The 24671-nt window shown below is 45.8% G+C and overlaps 3 protein-coding genes across 3 annotated transcripts in view; all 3 read left to right on the top strand.

The window, feature by feature from the left end:
* The window catches only part of LOC141105488 (uncharacterized), a 50570-nt gene extending 44475 nt beyond the window's left edge, over positions 1-6095 (top strand). The window contains exon 18 of the mRNA XM_073595342.1: positions 1539-6095. Within this exon, the coding sequence (XP_073451443.1) occupies positions 1539-3295 (1757 nt within the window). The 3' untranslated portion in view covers positions 3296-6095. The remainder of the gene's footprint in view (positions 1-1538) is intronic.
* LOC141106879 (uncharacterized) overlaps positions 1-24671 on the top strand; it is a 163494-nt gene that overhangs the window by 77913 nt on the left and 60910 nt on the right. The window lies entirely within an intron of this gene.
* On the top strand, positions 9118-23572 carry LOC141105069 (uncharacterized). Its single transcript, XM_073594899.1, has 6 exons — positions 9118-9179; positions 11801-12014; positions 12131-12228; positions 13374-13526; positions 13773-13917; positions 15927-23572. The coding sequence occupies exons 2-6, from the start codon at positions 11930-11932 to the stop codon at positions 17768-17770; spliced, it is 2325 nt and encodes a 774-aa protein (XP_073451000.1). The 5' UTR covers positions 9118-9179; positions 11801-11929; the 3' UTR covers positions 17771-23572.

The following is a 24671-nucleotide window of genomic DNA, read 5'->3' on the forward strand; positions in this document are numbered from 1 at the left end:
AGGAGGGTCCTTCGTAAATAGTTTGGTAATTCCTAAACCATTCACCCAATCTTGATATAAACACCCTCTTGAATTCCTTTACATTAGACAAGAAGATTAGATTGGGTAAACATTTCTCAGAAGGTCTGGAAATGTCAAAAGACTTCTATTCAGCCTTGGAATTTGCCATTAACACTTCTGAAATAACATTACTTAGCAGACCAGTGATAACCAGAGACCTTTCCTACATCCCATCACAGCATTTATATATGTAGGCCTAGGCTACAAAACCTAATAAGCCTGGTATTTCCTGGGCGGCCCATGCGGAAGAAACACTTTTTGGCCAGGGTACTTGTTAATGCAAACATGGGTGAACTGCCCAAACCTGGATATGGAACAGCTTGTCGGTCAATTGTCTAACTGCTTTTGAAAAGGAGGGTCCTACATTAAAAAGTTTGGTAGTTCCTAAACCATTTACCCAGTCTGGATATAAATATCCTCAAACTACAGCTGACAGTCTTCCTTCAGTCCAGACCTAACTGTATGTATATTCTCTGACAGTTTTCTGTAGCTTTACATACACTAAATATTATCTGCCGCCCTTTAGTGACGATAGGCCCCCTATACCTAGTAGGTTGACCATCACTCCTGTACACCATCAGAAAGTTCCATCAATATTGTCCCATTTTCAAGAAATGACATGGAGGAAGTTCCATCTCTAATGTCCTGTTTACAAGAAATTAGGTGGAAGAAGGTCCATCTCCAATGTCCTGTTTCCAAGAAATGAGGTGGAGGAAGGTCCATCTCTAGTGTTTTGTTTTTAAGACATGCGGTGAAGGAAGTTCCATCTCTAATGTTCTGTTTCCAAGACATGTGGTGAAGGAAGTTCCATCTCTAATGTTCTGTTTCCAAGACATGTGGTGAAGGAAGTTCCATCTCTAATGTTCTGTTTCCAAGACATGTGGTGAAGGAAGTTCCATCTCTAATGTTCTGTTTCCAAGACATGTGGTGAAGGAAGTTCCATCTCTAAAGTTCTGCTTCCAAGAAATAAGGTGGAAGAAGGCCCATCTCTAATGTTCTGTTTCCAAGAAATAAGGTGGAGATGCACTATATTACCAAAAGTATTGTAACGCCTGCCTTTTACACGCACATGAACTTTAATGGCATCCCAGTCTTGGTCCGTAGGGTTCAAAACAGTTGGCCCACCCTTTGCCGCTATAACAGCTTCAACTCTTCTGGGAAGGCCGTCCACAAGGTTTAGGAGTGTGTCTATGGGAATGTTTGACCATTCTTCCAGAAATGCATTTGTGAGATCAGGCGTTCCCATACTTTTGGTAATATAGTGAAGGTCCATCTTTGTTCTTCACCAAAACAATGTCATCCTCAATGGTTTAGTGGTATTTTATCCTTTATCCGGATTACATTTATTTTTTTATGTCATGATTGCACCCAGTTCCATGATAGATCTGTAAAACTCTTTGATGCTAGATCAACACATGATTTCTGAAGGTAAGCCATAAAAAAAAGAAATGCTGATAAAATTATATTTTTCCCAACAGATGGAGGCAGAGCGTGGAATATCTCCGAGGGACATCCTATTTTATCTTCAGATTACGACATTGAACCATACCTGCCAGGAGATAATGTCCTTACTCAGAATATACAGAGATCAATGGAGTCCTCTGATAGATCACATATTGTAACTTCAAATATGTATTCAAGTTTGGGAAGATCGACAGATCCTTCTAATCCCGGGGAATCTTCCTTAAGTCATCAAGGCGTTACCACCGGAGAGAGTTCAATGTCATGTTCAGAGTGCGGGAAATCTTTCACTCGTAAAGGAGACTTTGCTAAACATCAGAGAGTTCACACAGGTGAGCGTCCTTATTCATGTTCAGAGTGCGGGAGATCTTTCAGTCGTAAAGAAAGCCTAAATGTACACCAGAAAACTCACACGGGTGAGTGTCCTTATTTCTGTTCAGAGTGCGGGAAATCTTTCATTCAAAAAGGAGACCTTGCTAAACATCAGAGAGTTCACACAGGCGAGCGCCCTTATCCATGTCCAGAGTGCGGGAAATCTTTCACTCATAAAGAAAACTTTGTTAAACACCAAAGAGTTCACACGGGTGAGCGTCCCCATTCATGTTCGGAGTGCGGGAAATCTTTCAGTCGTAAAGAAGGCCTAAATGTACACCAGAAAACTCACACAGGTGAGCGTCCTTATCCATGTTCAGTGTGCGGGAAATCTTTCACTCGTAAAGAAGGGCTTGATGTACACCAGAAAACTCACACCGGTGAGCGTCCTTATTCATGTTCGGATTGCGGGAAATCTTTCATCCAAAAAGGAAAACTTCTTCTACATCAGAAAACTCACACGGGTGAGCGCCCCTATTCGTGTTCAGAGTGCGGGAAAACTTTCGTTCATAAAGGAGGCCTTGTTACACACCTGAAAATTCACTCGGATGTGCGTCCTTTTTCATGTTTAGAATGTGAGAAACGTTTCATTCACAAAGGAGAACTTATTAGACATCAGAAAAGCCACACGGGTGATCGTCCTTATTCATGTAGAGAGTGCGGGAAAAGTTTCAGCGAGAAATCAATCCTTGAAAGACACCAGATAAGTCACACTGATGAGAGACCTTTTTCATGTCCAGAATGTGGGAAAGGTTTTCTTCGGAAAGCAGACCTTCTTTCACACCAGAGATGTCACACAGGGGAGCGTCCCTATTTATGTTCAGAGTGCGGGAAATGTTTCACGGAGAAAAAGGTTCTTCTTATTCACCAAAGAATTCACACAGGGGTGCACCCTTATTCATGTTCAGAGTGCGGGAAACGTTTCGTTCGGAGAGAAGGACTTCATCAACATATGAAAATTCACACAGGCGAGCGCCCCTATTCATGTCCAGAGTGCGGGAAACGTTACAGTGACAAAGGAATGCTTCTTAGACACCAGAAAATTCACACAGGAGAAAAGCCTTATTCATGTCCAGAGTGTGGGAAATGTTTTCGTAGGAAAGGAGACCTTCTTAGACACCAGAGAAGTCACACAGGGGAGCGTCCCTTTTTATGTACAGAGTGCGGGAAATGTTACACTGAAAAAAAAGTACTTCTTATACACCAAAGAATTCACACAGGAGAAAAGCCTTATTCATGTTCAGAGTGCGGGGAACGTTTTATTCGGATAGAACTGCTTCATAAACATCAGAGAATTCACACAGGTGAGCTTCCCTATTCATGTTCAGAGTGCGGGGAACGTTTCACCGAGAAAGGAAAACTTCTTCGACACCAGAAAATTCACACAGAGAACAGACCTTAGTTATGTCCAGAGTGTGGAAAACTGTTTTATTCGGAAACAAAACTGATACAACTGGGGCATTAACACAAATAAGCTTCCATTTCCATGTTTAAGTGTGGGAAATGTTTATTTTTGAAACTAGACTTTGACACCAGAGAGGTCACACGGACCAGCATTCTTTCTCCGAGTGTGGAAAATGTTTCATCCAGCAAGGGGACCATCAGAGAGTCACTCAGACCCATGCCCTTATCTATGCTTCAGACTGTGGAAAGCAATTCACTTTGAAAGAAATGAGGTGGAAGAAGTTCCATCTCTAAGGTTCTGTTTCCGAAAATTAAGTGAAGGAAGGTCCATCTCTAATGTTCTGTTTCCAAGAAATGAGGTGGAAGAAGTTCCATCTCTAAGGTTCTGTTTCCAAGAAATGAGGTGGAAGAAGGTCCCTCTCTAAGATTCTGTTTCCCACAAATGAGGTGGAAGAAGGTCCCTCTCTAAGGTTCTGTTTCCAAGAAATGAGTTGGAAGAAGGTCCATCTCTAATGCTCTGTTTACAAGAAATGAGGTGGAGGAAGGTCCATCTCTAAGGTTCTGTTTCCAGGAAATTTGGTGGAGGAAGGTCCATCTCTAAGGTTCTGTTTCCAAGAAGTGAGGTTGAGGAAGGTCATCTCTAAGGTTCTGTTTCCAGGAAATGAGGTTGAGGAAGGTCATCTCTAAGGATCTGTTTCCATAAAAAATGAGGTGGAGGAAGGTCCATCTCTAAGGTTCTGTTTCCAAGAAATGAGGTGGAGGAAGGTCCATCTTTAAGGTTCTGTTTCCAAGAAATGAGGTGGAGGAAGGTCCATCTCTAAGGTTCTGTTTCCAAGAAATGAGGTGGAGGAAGGTCCATCTTTAAGGTTCTGTTTCCAAGAAATGAGGTGGAGGAAGGTCCATCTTTAAGGTTCTGTTTCCAAGAAATGAGGTGGAGGATGGTCCATCTCTAAGGTTCTGTTTCCAGGAAATGAGGTGGAGGAAGGTCCATCTCTAATGTTCTGTTTCCAGGAAATGAGGTGGAGGAAGGTCCATCTCTAAGGTTCTGTTTCCAAGGAATGAGGCGGAGGAAGGTCATCTCTAAGGTTCTGTTTCCAGGAAATGAGGTGGAGGAAGGTCCATCTCTAAGGTTCTGTTTCCAGGAAATGAGGTGGAGGAAGGTCCATCTCTAAGGTTCTGTTTCCAAGGAATGAGGCGGAGGAAGGTCATCTCTAAGGTTCTGTTTCCAGGAAATTAGGTCAAGGAAGGTCCACCTCTAGTGTCCTGTTTCCAAGAAATGAGGTGGAGGAAGGTCCATCTAAAAGTAGATCCCTCCTAGCAACCATTGACCCCCCAACAACAACAGATCCCTCCAGGAACAATAGATTCCCCCCAGCAACACTAAAACCCTGGCAACGACATAACTCAGTGACAACAATAGATCTCCCAGCAGTCCGCATCAGTAGACCTAGTGTTGGGACAAGGTGATCTAGAGCCCAGGGTGAACATGCCAAATTGCGCCCCCCCATGATGTATAAGCATTATGTGTCAGTGAAAATCCCCCTAACCATAAATTTCCCCTCCTCCCAGGACAAATCTGCCCCCCTGCTGAAATCCCTCTCCCGGCTCAAATCGTATCTCTCCCTCCCAAAAAAATTTGCCCTCCTAGCACAAATCCTCTACCCCTCAAATTTCCCCTCCAAGCACAAATCCTCCCCCCCTCCTCTCCAAATCCCCATCCTTGCCCAAATATGTCCCAAAAATTTCCCCTCCTAGCACAAATTTCCCCCAATCATCCCAACTAGCACACCCCCCCCCCAAAAAAAATATTTACCCTCTACCGTTTTACTACTTATAGCACAACAACCCCCCCCCCAACAATCCTATTATAAATCCTATCTCTCCATCCCCTCTCCAAACACAAATCACCACATGTCCCTAAATTTGCCCTCCTAGAACAACTCTTACCTCCTGCCGCCCCCTGAATTTCCTTCTAAAGACAAATCCCCCCCAAGTCGGTGCCCCCCACCTCACATAATACCACAGTGCCCAGGCCAGCTGCCCCTCCTGCCCACCCTTTGTCCCAGCCCTGAGTAGACCCCTCCCTCAACAATAGATCCCTCCCAGCAACAACTGACCCCCCAACAACATAAGACCCCTTCTAGCAACAATACCCACCCAGAAACAAAAGATCCCCCACCAACAACAATAGACCCCCCCTCCCCCCAAGCACCCGTTGCCATTACATACATTTAGGGCTTTTGGTTCCCGCCGAAAAAAAAGGCCTTCTACCAGAAAACTTAAGGGAAGGATGACCAAAGTGATGTGCTCTACACACCGCAGAGCATTGGGGGGGGCAAAAATGTACAAATATTTTCAGGGTGTGGTTTGATAGTTGTAGACATGTTTGGATTAAGTTATAATAAAACAACAGCACTAAGCTGTGGTTATACATGGGCAAATATGGCAACACTTTGGTAACTGTGAGAAGGAGGTGAGCAATAAAGAGGACTTCCTCACTGGCTATCATGACAACATATGGACAACCGTACCAAGACACGGCAGCAAAATATAGGCAATGAAATGCCAGAACATCCAATCCAATGAGGATTTGTCTTTCACCGAGGAACCTTTACATAAATTGCTATTAGCTGTTGAACATCAATGGTTTTTTTTTGTGTTTTTTTGTCTTACTGGAAAAGCCGTGTTTTTATTGGTCCAGATAATGTATTAATAAATAGAAAATCAGATGTATATTTTTGCATTAGTTATATAAGATTTTTATGTGTATTAGTTATTCCAGTTCCCCAAAATAAATAAAGAAAGCTCTACATCTTACGGTATTCTCTTGAGTCATTTCTTCTTCTTTTTTTTGTACCAGCGACCGTAATTCTTAGATGATTGGTGTGTGCTTAGTTCATAGAGAGTCATCCATTCATGTTCTAATAGTAGAGAAGATCGAGTTCCACATGTGTCGTTTTGTACCTGAGAGGTAAACAAACTGGGTCTCGGTGTCGGAAATATACAGTATCTTAGGCCCCTTTCACGATCGGGCTTTCAGTTTTTTAGGTGGACCCAATTGAACCACCCCTTGCCGTCTGTGGAGCAGAGGGTATCCAAGGGTGTCCATTGACACCCTCCACTCCACAACGGGCAATGGATGGTGCCTAAAAAAAAATTAAAGGGCTGCCGACATTCGATCCAATCCTATCTGCTAAAATCAGATGGATAGAGATCCGTTCCTTATCCATCTAGCGGATTGGATCAGATGGCCATAGGGTGTAAACGGACTGGCGGTCCATTTACACCCAACCTCCCATAGAGGATAGTGGGCTGTGTCTGCATGAGCGGACACGGACCAGCCATCCGCGGGATCAGCGAACAGATTCCCCGCTGAGCTGGCAGCCTCCATCCCATGTGAAAGGGGCCCTAGAGAGACTTTTCAGTGTTGGATCACTCTCTTGGCTACAGGGGATGCTTTGACCTTCTTGGGTTTCCCAATGATCATCATTTTGACTCAACTGTATGTGTTGGTGCTTCTTTAATGCATTGGTTGTAATAATTGATTCTCTATAGTTGTGTTGCAAATATAGTCATGACCCCTGAGGGAGCTGGTGGAAAGTGTTGACTGGCCTTGTGACCGAACCCAATAGAACAATGACACACCAATATCTGGGAAATAACACAAAAACAATCTCTGCAGGTAACTAATAGCAGGGCAATAGTAGAAATATTAAATGCAGCAAAACAAAGCTGGAAGTACACTGTACCCCAAGAGAAAGTGAAAACTATAGTATTTGGGTTCATTTTCTTTGCCACCTGTGAAAAGGCCTTACCTCAAATGCACTACGAAAGTAGAAAACAACACTGCAAGTACAATAAAACAATACAAATACAACAGTATTTAATACCCCGGTATAGCTAACCATTAAAATATCCCTAACTAATACTGGCCAGCGCTGAATCCTTCCTATCCCATGTGTCTTCTCTGCAAAAAGTCAACTGACCTCCGTCAATAGTCCACCTGTCCTATGAAAACCTGTACTGGGGCCCAGATGAAAGTTAGGTCACAGTGCTGCTGGAAGATTTCCTTCTGAATCCTTCCTCTCCCATGGGTCTTCTCTGCAAGAAGTCAATAGACCTCCGTCAATGATCCACCTCTCCTCTAAAAAACCTTTACTGGGACCCAGATGGAGGCAGATGAAGATTAGGCAACAATGCTGCTGAAAGATTGCTCCTGGGTTTTTCCTCTCCCATGGGTCTTCTTTGCAAGTAGTCAATTGACCTCCATCAATGATACACCTGTCCTCTGAAAACCTTTACTGGGGCCCAGATGGAGGCAGATGAAGATGAGGTTACAGTGCTGCTGGTAGATATCCTTCTAAATCCTTCCTCTCCCATGAGTCTTCGGTGCAAGAAATCAACTGATATCCGTCAACGGGTCCACCTGTCCTCCGAAAACCTTTTCTGGGGCTCTGATGGAGGCAGATGAAGGTTAGGCTACAGTGCTGCTGGTAGATTCCTCTTAAATCCTTCCTCTCCCATGTGTCTTCTCTACAAAGTCAACTGACCTCAGTCAATGGTCCCCCTGTCCTATGAAAAGCTGTACTGTGGCCCAGATGGGGGCAGATGAAGGTTAGGCCACAGTGCTGCTGGCAGATTCCTCCTCAATCCTTCCTCTCCCATGAGTCTTCTGTGCAAGAAGTCAATTGACCTCTGTCAATGGCCCACCTGTCCTCTAAAAACCTTATCTGGGGCTTAGATGGGGGCAGATAAAGGTTAGGCTACAGTGCTGTTGGTAGATTTCCTCCTGGATCCCCTCCTCTTCCATGGGTCTTCTCTGCAAAATGTCAACCGACCTCCACCAATGGTCGACCTGTCCTATGAAAATCTTTACTGTGGGCCAGATGGAAGCACAAGAAGGTTAGGCTTCAGTGCTGCTGGTAGAATTCCTCTTGAATCCTTCCTCTCCCATGTATCTTCTCTGCAAGAAGTCAACTGACCCCCGTCAATGGTTCACCTGTCCTCTGAAAACCTTTACTGGGGCCCAGATGGAGGCAGATGAAGTTTAGGCCACAGTGCTGCTGGCAGATGCCTCCTAAATTCTTTCCCTCCCATGGGTCTTCTCTGCAGCAAGTCTCACACAGGGAGTCCATGTGGAGTTTAGTGACCTGCACTATCACTTTCCCTGGTGTCTAATGGGTCTATCATCCCTCAGCAGCACACTGCTCATTCTTTCACTGGCATGCCTCTGTCCTTCTATCTCTAGAGGAAGGGGCTAAAAGCCTCTTAAATGCCCTCCTGGCCAGTCACATGCTTCCCCTTCCTGAACTGTCCATTATCGGTGGGGAACAGACCAGCAGGGCCATGGCACATCCCGATGATGTCCGGATTGTGAAGCTCCCATGTGTACCAAACATGTCAAGCCTTAAAATTGGACCCTGGTGAGATGGCCGCAAACTTTGGTACACTAAATCTTTCAAAGACGATGCTTTAAAAGCCTTTACAGGTTATCCTGTGGGGGGGGGGGTTTAAGTGCTTGCATATAATAATAATAATTATAATAATAGTTTAATGTATTTTTTATTTAAATATATGTTATTTTCATTCTATATCCTTGTTGTTTTTTATTTTAACTTGGGTATAATATATGCAATGTTCTAAAAAGCAGTTGTTACCGTATTAAAAAAAAGCAACAAAGTCTGATATTTTATATCCTCTATGAGGCAGCGATCTAATTTATTGTCAGCGAACCGAACAAACAGGAAGTGATGTTATGCATAGACAGGAAGTGATCTAAGATGCAGACAGGAAGTGATGTAAATACAGACAGGAATTTCCGGGTCAGAGGTGAGCTGGGAGGAAGTAGAGAGGAGACATTGCTGGAACTGGCAGCAGAGGAGGTAATAAGATATCATTTTATATTCACACCCAGTAAACCTAGGGTGGCCACCTCAATCCCTTTAAACCTGAACACATATGAATTACAGGGGTTCTGAGGCTAATTTAATGCAGATAAGGCACCAAGTGAGTTTAATTACCCCTCTTAATCAGTCACAGAACCTGTGTAATTAATATGTGTTCGGGTTTAAAGGGATGAGGTGGCAACCCTAAGGGTGACCAGACATCCCCGGTTTCCGGGGACAGTCCCCGGATTGAGGACACTGTCCCCGGACCAAGTCTGTCCCCAGTTTTGTCCCCGGATTGGATTTGAACAGGGGCTGGGGCAATTTGAAAGACTGGCAGAGAGAGGCAGCTGGGCTCAGCTGATGGTGTCCAGCAGCAGGAACAGAGGGGAAGAGGATCCAATTGTGGGGCTGCCAGTGCCTTCAAGGCTTCAACACAGGTGTGCTTTTGGGGGTGTCTGTGAATAGACTACATTGCACTTTGTCTGTCTCTCTGGCATAGTGGATGGTATCATAACTCACAGGCAGCAGGCACTCTATCATGGCTCTGGCTGGCTCTGTCACAGTGTGTCACATAACATGGCCGCTGGCTGCTGGTTTTGTTAACTTATAGGTCTTAAGTTAACAAAATCAGCACCCAGCAGTCATGTTTTATGACAGAGCCATGATAGAGTGCCTGCTTCCTCTGAGTTATCATAATGCTGATGATGTTAACCAGTTGCTGATCGCCTGATAGCAGATTTACTATCCTGCGCAGGATAACCTATATACATGATCCATCATTTCTCGACTCGATGTCCACCGGTACCCACTGATCATTATGTACATGGGCAGAACGGTGGTCTGCCTGTGTAAACAAGGCAGATCGACGTTCTGTCAGTATGGAAGACATTAATCCTGTGTTCCTGCAAAGCAGGTACAGGGATCTATGCCTTCCCTTAGTAAAAGCATCTCCCTCCACAGTAAGAAAACACTTGTTAGGCACAAATTTAACCCTTTGGTTGTCCCAGATGTTATTATCCCCTTCCCAGCCAGTGTTATTAGTACAGTGACAGTGCATATTTTTTAGCACTGTTAGTGTCACTGGTTCCCACAAAGTGTCACTTGGTGTCCGATTTGTCCACCGCAATATCGCAGTTCAGCTATGAGTCGCTGATTGTCACCATTACTAGTAAAAAAAAAAAAAAAAAAAAAAATGTCCCCGGACTTCATTTTAAAAATCTGGTCACCTTAACCCCCCGTCATGTCCGTCCTCTTCCCCCATAGTCCTATATCCTCTGTGCTACACATATGGATATATATCATTGAAGTTTATATATTATTTTCTATTTTTATAGATTGGATAAATCCTAAATATAGAACCATTTATCCAACTATCCATCCAGAGCCTCTGGTTTATAGACCTGATACATCCTAAATATAGAACCATTTATCCAACTGTCCATCCAGAGCCTCTGGTTTATAGACCAGATACATCCTAAATATAGAACCATTTATCCAACTGTCCATCCAGAGCCTCTGGTTTATAGACCGGATACATCCTAAATATAGAACCATTTATCCAACTGTCCATCCAGAGCCTCTGGTTTATAGACCAGATACATCCTAAATATAGAGCCATTTATCCAACTGTCCATCCAGAGCCTCTGGTTTATAGACCAGATACATCCTAAATATAGAGCCATTTATCCAACTGTCCATCCAGAGCCTCTGGTTTATAGACCAGATACATCCTAAATATAGAACCATTTATCCAACTGTCCATCCAGAGCCTCTGGTTTATAGACCAGATACATCCTAAAAATAGAACCATTTATCCAACTGTCCATCCAGAACCTCTGGTTTATAGACCGGATACATCCTAAATATAGAACCATTTATCCAACTGTCCATCCAGAGCCTCTGGTTTATAGACCAGATACATCCTAAATATAGAGCCATTTATCCAACTGTCCATCCAGAGCCTCTGGTTTATAGACCAGATACATCCTAAATATAGAACCATTTATCCAACTGTCCATCCAGAGCCTCTGGTTTATAGACCAGATACATCCTAAATATAGAACCATTTATCTATCCACCATAAAGCTGTCCCGGTGTTGTTGGCTCTCATAAATGTGAGATAATGGACACCATGTCTTCTCTGGATCAGGATATGGGGAGGAAGAAGACTGAATACAGTACAAGTTCTAATGAAGGCAGCAGAAGGAATGAACATTTGATGGAAGTTATGATGTAATTCTGTACCTCACAGTATGTTAGTGGAGGATTGTTGGCTCCCTTTGTTCCCTCACCATAACATGACTGGTTGTCCTGTCATGTGATCCTGAACACCAATCACAGAACAGATGCCTCCAGACCTATTTTGGTGGAGTTGGCTGTCAGGGTGACATCAATGTGTACAGTACATGCCGTGTCCAGTGACACTAATAGGACGGGGCTCACAATATAGACATTCCCGACCACTGTGCACACAGAGCAATGTCATGTCTACAGATCCTCCATCATACATGGTCAGTATGATTTACTAAGCAAGTATTCTCTCCAATCCAATATTTATCAGGTAATAATACTCATAAAAGCCCACTTGGAGCCAAATATTTGTTTTTTACTTTTAGGCGGAGACTGGAAGGGTTGGAACATCTGTCAGATCCTTGTAGCAGACAAGCGATGTGTCTGGATGGTGACTGTATCATTGTGTGTGTCAGGTTCCTATAAGGTGTCAGGATGTCACTGTCTATTTCTCCATGGAGGAGTGGGAGTATTTAGAAGGACACAAGGATCTCTACAAGGACGTCATGATGGAGAATCAGCCGCCCCTCACATCACCGGGTAAGAGGAGACTTTATTGTAAAGGAGAGAGCAGTACGGAGGGTCCACCTAGATCCCCCATCATCTGATAAACACATAGAAACAATGTATTCAGTCAGTGTGTGTGTTTCCTACAGATGGATCCAGTAATGGGAACCCACCAGAGAGATGTCCCCATCCTCTGTATTCCCGGGATTCCACACAGGAAGATCACACCATCCCTCACCATCATCAGGTAGGTGGGACAGAACATGTAGACCTAAACATTTATTTTAAGCTATGAGATAACATTCTTTTATATAGTATTATAAATGTACTCTGTCGCCTTTGGGGGGTTAGGAATAAGAACTGAAAGACATCAAAGTTGAGGTTAAAGAGGAAAAAGAAGAGACGTTGGTGAGTGGAGATCAGCAGTCTATGGAGGAGGGTGGTCTTCTCTATTCCCGGGATTTCACTCAGGAAGATCCCAACACCTCTCACTATGAGCAGGTAGATGGGACTGAATATGAAGACCTAAAGAAAAAGGAATTTTGACTTTCCTAGAAGTACATCTCAGGACTTAGAGCTTAGTTTTAGGCCAAGGGTTATGAAGCTACCTTAAGATGATTGGGCAATGTCAAATAAAGATGTAAGGACATCCCTAGCATAACCCCGGCCACTCCTAGCAAGCCTCAGTTTTGTAAAAAAAAGCTGTAATGTACTCCAAGAAAAGGATATTACAAGTAAGTCACATAAAATTTGTACATAACACAGAAGATGGGATTTTCATAAGCAAGGGTGGGCAACATGATCGACAGGCCCATGTAATAATGGGTCAAAAGAGGGATTGATAAAAGTAAGAGAGCAGATTAAATCACCTTATGCCAAAAACTAAAATGAAACGAGATTTGGCCATCCTTATTGCTGATTCCTGACAGTTGGGGAGAAAGGAGGTCCTAGATCTCAAACAACTTTATCCCTGTGTAACACTAAGATGGGTTTTTTACAGGGTAACTCCAGGAGCTCAGACCCACCTCACAGAGGTAAAAGAAATGAGAAAGCAACCTTGTGAGAGAGAGTAGACAAGGGAGCATGCCTGATAGGTTCAAATGGCGGTTTCTGAAGGACGTACAAACCCATGGTGAGATTCCACAATGTCATGGAGGCAGTTTACAAGGGGGACAATGTGTACAACACCCTGGACAAAGGCTTTCACTAAGGCGTGAGAGACCAGCCAACTTTGGAAAAGAATGGCCAGGGCCAAGATTAGACCCTTGGTGTCGCACAAAGCCAAATGGTTATCCAGATCGAGTTGGAGAAAAAATATGACTTGTTCTTCAGAGTACCTTCTTCTATGCAATATCTTGTTTAGTTTTTAAAATGTATTCTGTCATCTTTCAGCTTCAGAGTGAAAAACTGGAAGACATCAAAGTTGAGGTAAAAGATGAGGAAGAAGAGATGGTGAGTGGAGATCAGCAGTCTATGGAGGAGGATTGTCCTCTGTATTCCCGGGATTCCACCCAAGAAGATCACATCTATACAGAGAATGATCAGGTAGATGAGGCTGGACAAAAAAAGGCTTCAAAATAATTCTATGAGATACAATTCTCATTTAATCTCTTATTGGCAGTACCGATTCTAGATGCTATACCTTATCATCTTTGGGGTTTAAGGTGAAGAACTGAAAGACATCGAAGACATCAGACTGAGCATGAAGACCTAAAATCTTTTCTAAATTATGAGACATTATTCTTTGTAAGTTATTTTTTTACTAAATATTCTATTATCTTTGGAGTTTAGGGTGAAGAACTTAAAGACAAAATCAAAGTTGAGGATATAAAGGAAGAAGAAGAGAGGTTGGTGAGTGGAGATCAGCAGTCTATGGAGGAGGGGGAGATGATTATGGAAAGTAAACAGGAGGAATCTTCTCTACGTATGGACACAAGTAAGTCATAAACTCCAAAAGCAGAAACAGTTCACATTTTCATTTTACTTCTACAAGCATAAAGTATGTCTTTAAATATAACATTTGTAGATCCAGTTCACCTTAAAACAGGTAAAAAAAAATTGCAAGAAGCAATTGATCCAGAGGAAAGCAGAAACCCAATTTGTCCAGGATCAACATTCTACAATAATTTTTTGGTACAAATAGTAGTAGTCTCCTATAGTTATAATTCTAAACCCTTCCAGTCATTTAGAACACGTTCCTGTGCAATACTGTTCCTCATTTTATTGCTGTTACAGCAGAGAACCCTTTCTATGAATGGGGTGCAACCATTTTCCCTCTAATCCTGCAAAATGTATGGTGTCCGTGTTCAAGATAACTCTGGAGGAGCTGCAGAGATCCACAGCTCAGGTGGAAGAATCTGTCCACAGGACAACTATTAGTCGTGTTCTCCACAAATCTGACCTTTATGGAAGAGTGACAAGAAGAAAAACATTGTTGAAAGAAAGACATAAGAAATTCCATTTGCACTTTGCGAGAAGCCATGTGGGGGACACAACAAATATGTGGAAGAAGGTGTTCTGGTCAGATGAAAAAAAAAAAGATTTGCTACTGTAATTGCAGTGAAAGATGGTTCTACAAAGTATTGACTCAGGGGGGCGCCATACAAATGCCCCCCCCCACACTTTTAACAACTTTATTTGTCAAAAAAAATATTTGTGCCACTTTGTGTTGGTCTATCACATAAAATCCCAATAAAATACATTTATGTTTTTGGTTGTAACATGACAAAATGTGGAAAATTTCAAGGGGTATGAATACTTTTTTAAGGCGCTGTAAATCCGTTGGTCTTTCCTAAACCATTCACCCAATCTGGATTTAAATATCCTCAAATGACAGCTGACAGTCTGTTCTTTCAGTCCAGACCTAACTGTATGTATATTCCCTTACAGTTTTCTGTAGCTTTACAAACACTAAATATTAAGTGTGATGTTAGGCCCTCTATACCTAGTAAGTTGACCATTACTCCTGTACACCATCAGAAAGGTCCATCACTGTTGTCCCGTTTTCAAGAAATGAGATGGAAGAAGGTCCATCTCTAATGTTCTGTTTCCAAAAAATCAGGTGGAGGAAGGTCCATCTCTAAGGTTCTGTTTCCAAGAAATGTGGTTGAAGAAGGTCCATCTATAATGTTCTGTTTCCAAGAAATGAGGTGAAGGAAGGTCCATCTCTAATTTTCTGTTTCCAAGAAATGAGGTGGAGGAAGGTCCATCTCTAATTTTCTGTTTCCAAGAAATGAGGTGGAGGAAGGTCCATCTCCAATGTTCTGTTTCCAAGAAATGAGATGGAAAAAGGTCCATCTCTAATTTTCTGTTTCCAAGAAATGAGGTGGAGGAAGGTCCATCTCTAAGGTTCTGTTTCCAAGAAATTAGGTGAAGGAAGGTCCATCTCTAAGGTTCTGTTTCCAAGAAATGAGGTGGAAGAAGGTCCATCTATAATGTTCTGTTTCCAAGAAATGAGGTGAAGGAAGGTCCATCTCTAAGGTTCTGTTTCCAAGAAATGAGGTGGAAGAAGGTCCATCTATAATGTTCTGTTTCCAAGAAATTAGGTGAAGGAAGGTCCATCTATAAAGGTTCTGTTTCCAAGAAATTAGGTGAAGGAAGGTCCATCTCTAAGGTTCTGTTTCCAAGAAATGAGGTGGAAGAAGGTCCATCTATAATGTTCTGTTTCCAAGAAATGAGGTGAAGGAAGGTCCATCTCTAAGGTTCTGTTTCCAAGAATTGAGGTGGAGGAACATTCATCTTTGTTCTTCACCAAAACAATGTCAACCTCTATGGTTTAGTGGTATTTTATCCTTTATCCAGATTATATTTATATTTTTATGTAATGATTGCACCCAGTTCCATGACAGATCTATAAAACCGTTTGATGCTAGATCAACACATGATTTCTGAAGGTAAGCCATAAAAAAAAAAAAAATGCTGATAAAATTATATTTTTCCCAACAGATGGAGGCAGAGCGTGGAATATCTCTGAGGGACATCCTATTTTATCTTCAGATTATGACATTGAACCATACCTGCCAGGAGATAATGTCCTTACTCAGAATATACAGAGATCAATGGAGTCCTCTGATAGATCACATATTGTAACTTCAAATATGTATTCAAGTTTGGGAAGATCAACAGATCCTTCTAATCCCGGGGAATCTTCCTTAAGTCTTCAAGGCGTTACCACCGGAGAGAGCTCAATGTCATGTACAGAGTGCGGGAAATCTTTCACTCATAAAGGAGACTTTGCTAAACATCAGAGAGTTCACACAGGTGAGCGTCCTTATCCATGTTCAGAGTGCGGGAAATCTTTCAGTCGTAAAGATAGCCTAAATGCACACCAGAAAACTCACACGGGTGAGCGTCCCTATTTATGTTCAGAGTGCGGGAAATCTTTCATTCATAAAGGAGTCCTTTCTGAACATCAGAGAGTTCACACAGGTGAGCGTCCCTATTCATGTTCCGAGTGCGGGAAATCTTTCACTCGTAAAGAAAACCTAAATGCACACCAGAAAACTCACACGGGTGAGCGTCCTTATTTATGTTCGGAGTGCGGGAAATCTTTCCTTCATAAAGGAGACCTTGTTAAACATCAGAGAGTTCACACGGGTGAGCGTCCTTATTCATGTTCAGAGTGCGGGAAATCTTTCACTCGTAAGGAAAGCCTAAATGTACATCAGAAAACTCACGTGGCTGAGCCTCTTTATTCATGTTCAGAGTGCGGGAAATCTTTCACTTGTAAAGAACGTCTGGATGTACACCAGAAAACTCACACGGGTAAGCGTCCTTATTTATATTCAGAGTGCGGGAAATTTTTCACTCATAAAGGAGACTTTGCTAAACATCAGAGAGGTCACACGGGTGAGCGTCCTTATTCATGTTCAGAGTGCGGGAAATCTTTCACTCGTAAAGAAAGCCTAGATGTACACCAAAAAACTCACACTGGTGAGCGTCCTTATTTATGTTCACAGTGCGGGAAATCTTTCATTCATAAAGGAGGCCTTGCTAAACATCAAAGAACTCACACGGGTGAGCGTCCTTATTCATGTTCAGAGTGCGGGAAAACTTTCACTCAGAAAGGAGGTCTTATTTCACACCAGAAAAAAATTCACACGGATGTGCGTCCTTATTCATGTTTAGAATGTGAGAAACGTTTCATTCACAAAGGACAACTTCTTATTCATCAGAAAATCCACACAGGCGAGCGTCCCTATTCATGTACAGAGTGCGGGAAAAGTTTCAGCGAGAAAACTAGACTTGATAGACACCAGAAAAGTCACGCTGATGAGAGACCTTTTTCATGTCCAGAATGTGGGAAAGGTTTTCTTCGGAAAGCAGACCTCCTTATACACCAGAGATGTCACACAGGGGAGCGTCCCTATTTATGTTCAGAGTGTGGGAAATGTTTCACTGAGAAAAAAGTTCTTCTTATTCACCAAAGAATTCACACAGGGGTGCGCCCTTATTTATGTTCAATGTGCGGGAAACGTTTCATTTGGAGAGCAGGACTTTATCAGCATTTGATAATTCACACAGGTGAGCGGCCCTATTCATGTCCAGAGTGCGGGAAACGTTTCAGTGTCAAAGGAAAGCTTCTTAGACACCAAAGAATTCACACAGGAGAAAAGCCTTATTCATGTTTAGAATGCGGTGAACGTTTTATTCGGATAGAACTGCTTCATAAACATCAGGGATATCACACAGGTGAGCTTCCCTATTCATGTTCAGAGTGCGGGAAATGTTTCACCAAGAAAGAAAAACTTCTTCGACACCAGAAAATTCACACAGAGAACAGACCTTAGTTATGTCCAGAGTGTGGAAAACTTTTTTATTCATAAACAAAACTGATATAATTGGGGCATTAACACAAATAAGCTTCCATTTCCATGTTTAAGTGTGAGAAATGTTTATGTCTGAAACTAGACTTTGACACCAGAGAACTCACACGGATGAGCATTCTTTCTCAGAGTGTGGAAAATGTTTCATTCAGCAAGGGGACCACCAGAGTGTCACTCAGACCCATGCCCTTTTCTATGTTTCAGACTGTGGAAAGCAATTCACTTTGAAAGAAATGAGGTGGAGGAAGGTCCACCTCTAGTGTTCTGTTTCCAAGAAATGAGGTGAAGGAAGGTCCATCTCTAATGTTCTGTTTCCAAGAAATAAAGTGGAGGGTCCATCTCTAAGGTTGTGTTTTCAAGCAATTAGGTGAAGGAAGGTCCATCTCTAATGTTCTGTTTCTAAAAAATGAGGTAGAGGAAGGTCCATCTCTAGTGTTCTGTTTCCAAGAAATTAGGTGGAAGAAGGTCCATCTCTAAGGTTCTGTTTCCAGAAAATGAGATAGAAGAAGGTCCATCTCTAAGGTTCTTTTTCCAAGAAATGAGGTGGAGGAAGGTCCGTCTCTAGTGTTCTGTTTCCAAGAAATGAGGTGGAGGAAGGTCATCTCTAATGTTCCGTTTCCAAGAAATGAAGTGAGGGAGGGTCCATCTCTAAGGTTCTGTTTCCAAGAAATTAGGTGGAGGAAGGTCCATCTCTAATGTTCTGTTTCTAAGAAATGAAGTGAAGGAAGGTCCATCTCTAGTGTTCTGTTGCCAAAAAATGAGGTGGCAGAAGTTCCATCTCTAATGTTCTGTTTCCAGGAAATGAGGTAGAAGAAGGTCCACCTCTAAGGCTCTGTTTACAAGAAATGAGGTGGAGAAGGGTCCGTCTAAAAGTAGATCCCTCCTAGCAACAATTGCCCCCCCCCTTAGCAACAACAGATCCCCCCAGGATCAATAGTTCCCCCCAGCAACACTAAAACCCTGGCAACAACATAACCCTGAGACAACAATAGATCTCCCAGCAGTCCGCATCAATAGACCCAGTGTTGGGACAAGGTGATCTAGAGCCCAGGGCGGAGATGCCAAATTGCGCCCCCTCTCAAGATGTATAAGCATTATGTGTCAGTAATAATTTCCCTAACCATAAATTCCCCCTCCTCCCAGTACAAATCTGCCCCCCTGCTGAAATCCCCCTCCCAGCTCAAATCGTCTCTCTCCCCATATGCCCCCAGCACGAATCCCCCCCCCAACATTTTTTAACCTTCCTAGGACAAATCCTCTGCCCCCCCCCACTCCAAATCCCCCTTGAATCACAAAGTCCCCTCCCCCCAATCCCGCATCCTTGCTCAAATACGCCCCAAAAATGTCGCCTCCTAGCAGAAATACCCCCCAATCATCCCTCCTAGCATAAATCCTCTTCCCCCATCCCCTCTACCAGCACAAATCACCACACCTCCCTAAATTTGCCCTCCTAGAACAATTCTTACCTTCTGAATTTTTCTTCTAAAAACAAATCCCCCCACCTCACATGATGCCACATTGCCCAGGGCAGCCACCCCTCCTGCCCACCCTTTGTCTGTCCTGGACATGAGTAGACCCCTCCCTCGACAGTAGATCCCTCCCAGCAACAACTGACCCCACAACAACATAGGACCCCCCTCTAGCAACAACAGACCCGCAACAATAGCCTTCTCCCAGCAATAACAGATCCCCCAGCACCCGTTGCCATTACATACATTTAGTGCTGGAGGTGTCGCAACTGCGTTCCCGCTGAAAAAAAGCCCCGCTACCAGGTAACGTTTGTCATTCCACAAGCCTCAGATTCTGTAGGGGAAGAATTACCAAAGTGTTGTGCTCTACATGCCGCAGAGCAGAGGCGGATCTCTAATTAGGCAAATTAGACTGGCACCTTAGGCCTCGCCCCCACAGGGGCCTCGCGGCCACCTAATTTCCCCATACCGCAACCTCCATGAATCGCCAGGACCGTCCTGCAATATTGTCCATTCTTAACCCGGAGTCACGGCGAATCAGAGTCCCGCAATGCCCGCGGCTTGTGCGGGGTTTCTCCATTCCCGCACGCTGCAAGCTCCACTGTACATTGCAGCTGAGCCAGCATCTCTCCCCAGCTGCCTGACACACACAGTGCACTGCGGAGCAGATCGAACTGAACCCGCCCCTCCTCCTCTTGTGCTGTGATGTTTTCCTGTGCACAGAGGAGGAGGAGGGAAGGAGGCACACCACCTGTACCGAGAGCGCGCTGGTCTGAGGTCTTTGCAAAAGTGAGTCCTGAAGGGGAGGGGGGCATGAAGAAGAGGGTGAGGGAGGGGGACAAGCAAAGAGTTCACTTGGAGTGATTTGGGGGAAAGGATATCCATCCACCCTCCATCCCATCCCGGCTCCATCCACCCCCCATCCCATCCTGGCTCCATCCACCCCACCCCAATCCCACCCAGCTCCATCCATCCCCCCAATCCCATCCCAGCTCTATCCATCCCCCGATCCCATCCCGGCTCCATCCATCCCAGCTCCATCCACCCCCGTCCGATCCCAGCTCCATCCACCCCAATCCCACCCGACTCCATCCATCCCCCGATCCCATCATGGCTCCATCCATCCCCCGATCCCATCACCACTCCATCCATTCCCCCTAATCCCATCCCGGCTCCATCCACCCCCCAATCCCACCCCGGCTCCATCCGCCCCACCCCAATCCCACCTGGCTCCATCCATCCCTCCGATCCCATCCCAGCTCCATCCATCCCCCAATCCCATTCCGGCTCCATCCCCGATCCCATCCCGGCTCCTTCCATCCCCCCATCCCATTTCGACTCCATCCACCCCCCATCCTATCCCGGCTCCATCCATTCCTCGATCCCATCCCAGCCCCATCCATCCCCCGTTCCCTACCCGGCTCCATCTATCCCCTCGATCCCATCCCGGCTCTATCCATTCCCCGATGGATTCCCGGCTCCATCTACCCCAATCCCACCCAGCTCCATCCATCCCCTCAATCCCATCCCGGCTCCATCCATCCCCCGATCACATCCCAGCTCCATCCACTCCCCCATCCCATCCTGGCTCCATCCATCCCCTGATTCCATCATGGCTCCATCCATCCCCCTGATCCCACCACCACTCCATCCATTCCCCCTAATCCCATTCCGGCTCCATCCATCCCCCAATCCCATTCCAGCTCCATCCACCCCACCCCAATCCCACATGGCTCCATCCATCCCTCCAATCCCATCCCAGCTCCATCCATCCCACCCGGCTCCATCCACCCCCCATCCCATCCCGGCTCCATCAATTCCCCGATCCCATCCCAGCTCCATCCATGCCCTGATCCCATCCCAGCTCCATCCAACCGCCATCCCATCCCAGCTCCAACCACCCTGCCCCCAATCCCATCCCGGCTCCATCCATTCCCCTGATCCCATCCTGGCTCCGTTCATCCCTCCTTGTCCAATCCCCGCTCCATCCACCCCACCCGGCTCTATCCATCCCCCCGATCCCATCCTGGCTCCAGCCATCCCCCAATCCCATTTCAACTCTATCCACTCCCCCTAATCCTATCCCGACTCCATTCATCCCCCAATCCCATCCTGGCTCCATCCACCTCACCACAATCCCACCCGGCTCCATCCATCCCCCAATCCCATCCCGGCTCCATCTATCCCCCAATCCCATCCTGGCTCCATCCACCCCACCCGGCTCCAACCATTCCCCTGATCCCATCCCGGGTCCCCACCTCCCCATCCCATTTCGACTCCATCCACCCCCCCATCCCATCCCGGCTCCATCCACCCCACCCCAATCCCACCTGGCTCCATCCATCCCCCGATCCCATCAAGGCTCCATCCACCCCCCGATCCCACCACCACTCCATCCATTCCCCCTAATCCCATCCCGGCTCCATCCATCCCCTAATCCCACCTGGCTCCATCCATCCCTCCGATCCCATCCCAGCTCCATCCATCCCCCAATCCCATCCCGGCTCCATCCACCCCACCCGACTCCATCCATCCCTGATTCCATCCTGGCTCCATCCATCCCCCCCATCCCATTTCAACTCCATCCACCCCCTCATCCCATCCCGGCTCTATCCATTCCCCGATCCTATCCCAGCTCCATCCATCCCCCGATCCCATCTTGGCTCCATTCCACCCCCATCCCATCCCGGCTCCATCCACCCGCCCCAATCCCATCCCGGCTCCATCCATTCCCCTGATCCCATCCCGGCTCCATCCACCCTACCCGGCTCCATCCATCCCCCGATCCCATGCCTTCTCCATGCATCCCCCAATCCCATTTCGACTCCATCCACCCTCCATCCCATCCCGGCTCCATCCACCCCAATCCCACCCGGCTCCATCCATCCCCCCATCCTGGCTCCATCCATTCCCCGATCCCATCCCGGCTCCATCGATCCCCCTGATCCCATCACCGCTCCATTCATTTCCCCCAATCCCACCCAGGTCCAATCGTCTCCCTGATCCCATCCCGGTTCCATTCATCCCCCCAATCCCATCCCGGCTCCATCCAACCCACCCAGCTCCATCCATTCCCCGATCCCATCCCAGCTCCATCCATCCCCCAATCCCATCCCGGCTCCATCCAACCGCCATCCCGTTCCTGGCTCCATCCACCCCAATCCCACCCGGCTCCATCCATCCTTGATCCCATCCCGGGTCCATTCATTTCCCCGATCCCATCCTGGCTCCATCCACCCCACCCCAATCCCATCCCGGCTCCGTCCACCCCCATCCCATCCCAGCTCCATCCACCCCACCCAAATCCCATCCCAGCTCCATCCATCCCCAATCCCATCCCGGCTCCATCCACCCCACCTGGCTCCATCCATCCCCCCGATCCCATCCCGGCTCCATCCATCCCCCAATCCCATTTCGACTCCATCCACCCCCATCCCACCCCGGCTCCATCCACCCCAATTCCACCTGGCTCCATCCATCCTCCCATCCCATCCCGGCTCCATCCACCTCACCCCAATCCCATCCTGGCTTCATCCACCCCACCTGGCTCCATCCATCCCCCCGATCCCATGCCGGCTCCATCCATCCCCCATCCCATTTCGACTCCTTCCACCCCCCCATCCCGGCTCCATCCATTCCCTGATCCCATCCCAGCTCCATCCATCCCCCAATCCCATCCGGCTCCATCCACCCCGCCCCAATCCCATCCTGGCTCCATCCATTCCCCTGATCCCATCCTGGCTCCATCCATTCCCTGATCTCATCTCGGCTCCATCCAACCCCCATCCCGGCTCCAGCCACACCACCCCAATCCCACCCAGCTCCATCCACCCCCCCGATCCTATTCCGACTCCATCCATCTCCCTGATCCAATCCCAACTCCATCTACCCCACCCCAATCCCACCGGCTCCATCCACCCCCCCATCCCATCCCAGCTCCATCCACCCCGCCCCAATCCCATCCTGGCTCCATACATTTCCCTTATCCCATTCCGGCTCCATCCATTAAGTTACAATAAAACAACAGCACTAAGCTGTGGTTATACATGGCAACACTTTGGCAACTGTGAGAAGGAGGTGAGCAATAAAGAGGATTCTTCATTGGCTATCATGACAATACATGGACAACGGTATCAATACACACCAGCAATCTAATAACAATTTGTCTTTCACCGAGGAACCTTTACATAAGTTGCTATTAGCTGTTGAACATCAAAGTTTTTTTTTGTTTTGTTTTTTTTTTTTTTGCCTTACTGGAAATGCTGGGTTTTCATTGGTCCAGATAATGTATTAATAAATAGAAAATCAGATGTATATTTTTGCATCAGTTATATATTTTTTTTTGTTCGTTATTCTAGTTCTCCAAAATAAAAAAAGGAAGCTCTACATTTTACAGTATTCTCTTGAGTATTTTTTTATTCTTTTTTACAAATGGCCATAATTCTTAGATGATTGATATGTGCTTAGTTCATAGAGCGTCATCCATTCATGTTCTAATTGTAGAGAAGATCCAGTTACACACATACATGTGTAGTTTTGTACCCGAGAGGTAGACAAACTGGGTCACGGTGTGGAGAATATACAGTATCTTAGGCCCCTTTTACGGGTCAGCCTTTCAGTTTTTTTTTAGGTGGACCCGATAGGACCATCCATTGCCCTCTGTGGAGAGGGCAAAGGGTGGTCTGATCCGGTCTGCCTAAAAAAATAAAAAGGGCCGCCGACATTCGATCCAAACCTGTCCACTAAAAACAGATGGTTTGGGTCAGGGTTAGGGGGTCGGGGTTAGGGTTTCCCCTTGAAGAACAAGGTTAGGACTCAGGGATTTGAATAGGGACCTCCTACAAAGGTCAGCAGGCGGGTCCCCAGAGGTCAATGGTTAAGAGGCGTGGCTGACCCACACCCACCAAAGTGTTCCGACTACCCCAACTAAGTCGGGGAATGAACAAGTCAGGGAAAGAATTCCCCATCTATCTAGCGGATTGGATTAGATGGCTGATCAGGTGGTCTATGTACACACAACCTCCCATAGAGGATAGCGGGCTGTGTCTGCATAAGTGGATTTCATCCACAGCACTCCACAGAAACTGCTCTCCTAAAACTCACAAACAACATACTTACAGCTAAAACCCAATGATCATTTTTCCGTACCCTTACTCTTGGACCTTTCCGCTGCCTTTGATACAGTTGATCACCCCCTCTTTCTCAAAAAACAAAATTTGCTTGGTCTCCATGGCTGCAATCTCCATTGGTTCAAATCTTACCAATCTCACCGCACCTTCAGTGTCACTTACAACTCCACTTCCTCCTCTCCAACTCATCTTACCGTTGGGGTCCCCCAAGGTTCTGTCCTTGGACCTCTACTATTCTCGATCTACGCATCCTCCCTGGGTCAGCTA

The sequence above is a fragment of the Aquarana catesbeiana genome, linkage group LG08, assembly GCF_042186555.1.
Source record: "Aquarana catesbeiana isolate 2022-GZ linkage group LG08, ASM4218655v1, whole genome shotgun sequence".
In the NCBI taxonomy this organism is placed as follows: Eukaryota; Metazoa; Chordata; class Amphibia; order Anura; family Ranidae; genus Aquarana; species Aquarana catesbeiana.

Coding starts and splice junctions, on each gene's coding strand:
- LOC141105069 (XM_073594899.1), top strand. CDS start 11,930: ATGGAGGAGTGGGAGTATTTAGAAGGACACAAGGATCTCTACAAGGAC. Junction 12,015..12,130: donor GCCGCCCCTCACATCACCGG/GTAAGAGGAGAC, acceptor TGTTTCCTACAG/ATGGATCCAGTAATGGGAAC. Junction 13,918..15,926: donor TTCTCTACGTATGGACACAA/GTAAGTCATAAA, acceptor TTTTCCCAACAG/ATGGAGGCAGAGCGTGGAAT.